This window comes from Globicephala melas, chromosome 13 (genome assembly GCF_963455315.2).
Source record: "Globicephala melas chromosome 13, mGloMel1.2, whole genome shotgun sequence".
Classification (NCBI taxonomy): domain Eukaryota; kingdom Metazoa; phylum Chordata; class Mammalia; order Artiodactyla; family Delphinidae; genus Globicephala; species Globicephala melas.
Window position 1 is genome coordinate 16,861,474 of NC_083326.1, and position 6,000 is coordinate 16,867,473.

The 6,000-nt window shown below is 33.9% G+C and overlaps 1 protein-coding gene across 5 annotated transcripts in view; it reads left to right on the forward strand.

Moving 5' to 3' along the window:
* RELCH (RAB11 binding and LisH domain, coiled-coil and HEAT repeat containing) overlaps positions 1 to 6,000 on the forward strand; it is a 121,883-nt gene that overhangs the window by 105,231 nt on the left and 10,652 nt on the right. For all 5 annotated transcript variants that reach the window (XM_060310444.1, XM_030868109.2, XM_030868108.2 and 2 more), the window contains one exon: positions 1,717 to 1,805. In XM_060310444.1, coding sequence (XP_060166427.1) covers positions 1,717 to 1,805 — 89 coding nt within the window. The remainder of the gene's footprint in view (positions 1 to 1,716; positions 1,806 to 6,000) is intronic.

Here is a 6,000-nt window from a genome sequence, read left to right on the forward strand (position 1 = left end):
CTTTCAAATTGAGCTCTCTAAAAATGCAGAGATCTGTCTTACAAAACTGAATGTTCTGTCATTGTTAGCAGTCAGAGGCTTTATGACCACCATTCACAGATGAGGTAGAGATGATTCCTAACGTCAGATAGGACTAAATGATCTCTAAGTTTCCATCCCCTAAGAAAGATTGTGGGGTTCCATGGGGGAAAAGGACCAAACAGTGGGTAGAGAGAGAGGAGAAGGAAAGGTGTCTTCCATCTTACCACCAAGTAAGGCCATTTTCAGTTTCTCAATCCATGCCCAGATTTCTCTAGATCAGAGACCTTTCTCTAATCCAAAGGTCACTCACAGATATATCTAGGTGATACTTTTCCTATACCCAGAAAATAAAACTACATAGCCATTAGGTTGTAGAACTTTGTATATCTATAGGAATTTGGTTCAACCAAATGATGTCTATATTTTTATAACTACCTATTTATAAGTCACTCAATTATAGGAGTTTTATTTACAACTAGTGTTTATTTATAACTATATTTTTAAGGCAGTAGTTATATGGATTTTTTTTTACTTAATATAATTTATTATTTTTTTCAGAAAGACTAACTCATCTTCATAAAGGAACTCATTTACTGGCATTTTTCACTTTAATATGGTATAATATTAAATAAGAAATATTTTTAGATGGCTCACAACTATAATAGGTGAGAATGTGTCAGAAGCAATGTGAATAAACAAGGTGAATTGTTTGAGAAATGCATCTGCTTTCCTGACTCCTTTCAATGTCATATAATCAACTAAAACTCATATGGCTAGGAAATATAAGTAGTACTAAACTTATTACAGCAAAAGCTCTCTTGCCCAATTCAGTGAGGACCAGTTTGGGTCAGTTTAACAGAATGGTTAGAATAAGAAATCAGGAAAATGGTATATACCTAAGAGAACTTCTTTTAACTTAAACACATAAATGTCATTTCTTTTACCAAGCTTTTGATGTAGGACTGAGGCATTTCTTTTGTGTGTCTGCTGATTAGAATTAAACATCAGCTTTCTTAGGTGAACCACATTCGTAATATAATTGTCTATGAATTTTAGCTTAAGTTTCTTTAAAGAGAATCCAGAAACATTTCTGATACTGGGTACTGAATTTTTCTAGATTTTTATATTTTTCTTTATATTTAAATATGTATATATTTACAGTTGTCATATATATAATTAAGCAGCAATTTTTAAAATATCTTTATTGGAGTATAATTGCTTTACAATGTTGTGTTAGTTTCTGCTGTTTAACAAAGTGAATCAGCTATATGTATCCAAGCAGCAGTGTTTTAAGCAACTGGCCTTTATCAATTTTTTCTGAAACTTTCAACTTAGTTGTCATGGAAACATTAATTTTTTTACTTTTCATACTCATTTAAACATCCAATTAAATTTCATGATTTAATTTTCACCCTTATTATTTCATAACGTTTACATACCATGTAATTAAATTACGCGCTGTTACAATAATCAATGCCACTGACATAAGGAGATTTGTGGGAATAAACACAGTTGCCTCTTGACAAGTAACTAACTCAACAAATACAGATCGTGCTTGACAGAAGCCTGTTTGCTCTAAGTGATCAGCATGCCATAGGCAGCATTTAAGAGATCTGCTTCTTCTATATTCTTCTGTTGTTCTGTTGGACATACCAGTTTGTTTTTTTTTAATCTCCTTAACTACCTCATCTCAAGTCATTTCAGAGGATTTAATGGTTAATCACTTCTTACCTGGTCTCAGATGTTTACGAATTGACATGGAACATCTTTCTCCAGAGCATGAGGTAAGCTACTATCATGATTAAGCCACTGTGATTATCAGTGCCATGTTCATGTGTTTTAATATCTCCTATATAGACTTTGATTCTTCTCCATATGAGGTGTGATTATGATATGCTGTGCCTAATTTTTTAAAGTCTAGTTCAGCATCATTTTATGGATTTATTTACTAGCTATGAGATCTTAAGACACTCCTTCAACATCTTTGAGATTCTGTTTAATTCTCTAAAGTAGGAATAACGTACTGTCCTTCACTGAATATAGTTAGAATTTAGTAAGAGAGTGTATGTGAAATGCTTTTTATCTGTAAAATGCTGTACAGTATTATCTCTGACCATTAACTTTCTTAGAAGCAAAGTTTCTATTTTCTCTCTCCATTTCCTCATAACTCTTTTCATTCTATTTGTCTTCCTGTATTCTCCAAAACCCTGTTTGTCATTTATTTCCTATTCTATATCTTCAGCCTGTTTTTCTAGCAGCTTTTCTTTAAACTATTATTGTGTTTGACTCTTCTCTCCTAAACAAATCAAAACAAAAACAAAATCTTCCCTTCATCCCTCCCTCATATCTCTTTTTCCTCCCAGCAGTTTACACCCCCTCTCTCAACTTTCACACTGTCTGTTGGTACGTCGTATTCATTACCATCACAGTAATCCAACAAATCTTCTGTCTCTACGATCACTACTGATCAAAGTGCTGCACCGAAAGGACACTTTTCAGACCTGATAGGAGCATGCAGGAGTATGTAGCCTTTTCATCCATATCTTTGTCAACACTTGGTATTCTTAGACTTTTTAAATTCAGTAGATATAAAGTGGTATATCATTATGGTTTTCATTTGCATTTCCCTGATTATTGTCAAACTTGAGAATTATTTGTATGTTCACTAACATCAAAGCCTTTTTAGGTTTTTTGCCCATTTTTCCCACTTTGGGTTGTCTTTTTTCCTATTATTTCCTTGAAGTTTGTTATATAATTGGAATATCAGTATTCAGTCAGTTTTGTGTTTTATGAATATCTTTTTCCAATTTTTGATGTTTTTTCACATTTTTGGCCCATTTGAACACTGATTTTTAATTTTTTAATAGATTGATTGATCAGTTCCATGACATGATCTCCTATACTTTCTTCTTAAAATGTTTAAAGTTGTATTTTCACAATAAAATTCTTAATCCATCTAAAATTAGTTTTTACGTATGATGTGAGGTAGTGCTTAAGTTACATTTTTTTCTATATGGATAACCAGTTGTCCCATTATTGTTTATTGAACAGTGCATCATGTCTATACTGATTGGCAGTGCCACCTCTATCATAGATGATGTTTCCTTGTATGCATGTGTCTGTTATTAGGGAACATTCTTTTCCACTGGTCTCTTTCTCAATTATTGTAACATTGATACCCTGTCTTCATTACGGTTGCCTTGTTAAAAAGTCCTAAAATCTAATAGGGCAAGTCCAGCACCCTGTCCTTTTTTAGAACTGTTCATGACCCTTAGCATTTTTATGTAAATTTTAGGATTATTTTATGAGACTCCAAGAAAGATCTCATTGAGATTCTGATTGAAATTGAGTTGATTCTATAAATTAATTGGGAGAGACATCAACTTCATGATTTTGAGTCTTCCTATCCAGAATATACTATATCTTATGTTTATTTAGATCTCCTTTAATGTCTTTTAATAAAGTTTTATAACTTTGTTTGAAAAAACTGTCACTTTATATCTATAATGTTACAATGCTACCTTTTTTAGGATTATATGGTTTTTAACCCTTTCTTGCTGATGTATAGAAATAATATAACTTTTGTATGTTGAACTTATGTCTGGCCAACCTGAGAAACTTTATTATTAGTTCTAATAACAAAATGTCACTGGATTTTTTATAAGTTTCAAGTGTAGAAAAGTCACCTGTAAATAATAGATTCTTGTGTAATACTTTTATTTTTTCCCCTTTTCCTTACTGTAGGATCTATTATATTGCTACCCCTCTTTTACTTCTGATATCAATTTGTTTCTTGCTTTCTTTTTAAAATACTTTTGATAGGGGTTTATCAATTTTATTAACCTTTTCAAATATTGAACTTTTGGCTGTGTTGACTTTTCTCTATGTGTTAGTTTCATTGATTTCTATTTTCATTTTTATGTCCTTCTGCTTTCTTTAGATTTGATTTTTTTTTCTGTTTTTCTAACTCCTTAAGGAGGAGACTTAGATTATTTACTTGTTAACTTTTCTTCTTTTCCGATACATAAATTTAAGGCTCTAAGCGCTCCTTTAGCCACATCCCTTTTACTGCATTGTAGCTTTGTTATCATTTAGTTCAAAGTAGATTCTCATTTCCATTATATTTTTATTGATCCATGGATTTTTTTTCATAAGGTAAAGGTAGTTAATTTTATGAGTCAGTTCTCTTATATTTGTATTAGTTTTTTGTATTCTGCTTGTTCTATCAGCTATTGAAAGACATGTTAAAATTATGATTGTGAGTTGCGTCTTTCTCCTTTCAGTTTTCTCAATTTTTGCTTTGTATATTTTATAGATTCCCTTTATAAGCCTGAGGAAGTTCACTTTTTTTGCTAGTTGCTTGAGTATTTTTATCATGAAAGGGTGTTGAATATTGTCAAATGTTTTTTTCTGTGTCAGTTGAGATGATTACATGGTTGTGTTTTTTATTCTCTTACAATGTTTTTTATTAATGGATTTTTACATGTTAAAGCAACCTTTGCACTACTGCAATAAATCCCACTTGGTTATGGTATATAATTCCTTTTATATGAAGGTAGATTCAGTTTACTAGTATTCTGTTCAGGATTTTTGCATCGAAAATGAAGACTACTTGTAGAATAGAACAAATAAGAAGCCTTATTTTCACTACCTTCCATTAGTGTAGGGTGGGACTGAAAATAGGGGGAGGGTTAAAAGTTTTTGAAAGTATCAGACTCCCAGATTCCCTTTTGAACCTTGGTGGAAGACTGGAGCTTTCCTTTATAGACTTGAGATATCAGGCCTAGCTGAGAGCAGGAATAAGTGCTATAATGAAAGGAGGGAAATTAAGTCAAAGGTATAGTTAGTCACTAGAAACCTCATTACCTTTCTCCTTCTTAGCTCCAGGAATGGGGTGGCAGCCAGAATTATATTTGTAGGGAAAAAAAGATTGGCAGAAAGTTTGTGCCAGAGTCACCTTAAAGTGAATTTACTCATGCATGAAGAGATTCTAATCAACGTTTTAGTACCTCAGTCTTTAGTGGATATCCCAAGATCACCAACCATTTGAAAAAAGCCTCTGACATCAAAGACAGAGATGAAAATATACACACAAGAAAAAGGATGCTGGAGGGAACGGACAATACAGGGAGCGGAAGAGAAAGTACAAAAACTCTCCCAAAAAAACACTGATGCAAAAGAAAAGAGCCAAACAAACGAAATCTGTAATGTGACAGATGAGAGAGCGGGAAAACATTACAAAATCAAAAGTCTTTACCATAATCTGCAAGGCACTAGAGGACCCAGCTCCTTCCTCCTTACCTCCTGGGCCTCACCTTCTGCCTTCCCCCTTGCTCACTCTGCACCCACCACTCTGGCTTCCAGGCTTAGAATACAATAGACATACTCCCACCTGGAGTCTTTGCTCAGCCTCTAACCAGAGTCTCACACACTTACTCCTCATGTCCCTCAGGTTCTTGCTTAAATATCATCCTCTCCATGAAACCTGCTTAGAACACCTCCATGTAAATGGTAATATTCTTCACTTTGGCCTTCTATACCTCTTATCTCACTCAGTGTTCTTTCCAAAGCCCTTATCACTTTGTAATATACTATATGATTTACTTATTTTTTGTGTTTGTTGTCTATAACAAAGGAACATAAGCTCTCCACAAGGAGGGAATGTTGTCTATTTGCTGCATCCTCTGTGTCTAAAAACATACCTAGCACATAGAGGGTGACAATAAGTTTGTTGTCTAGTGACCTCCATGCACAAATATGGGCCAAGAAAATTCAGGAGGGCCATTTGGTTTCTGGTGTGGGTGCCAGCACTTGGGGCAGTAGCTTCCATCCCTCCACCCTTTCCATTACTCACTCAGTCTCCCCGCAAGAGTGATAGCAACTCTTAGACACCCATTGTCTCCCCAGTTTTAGTGACCACAGACCTATATCTGGTCTCTGCCCTAGACTTTAAAATAGAGCATCTTGCTTTTAGCAACC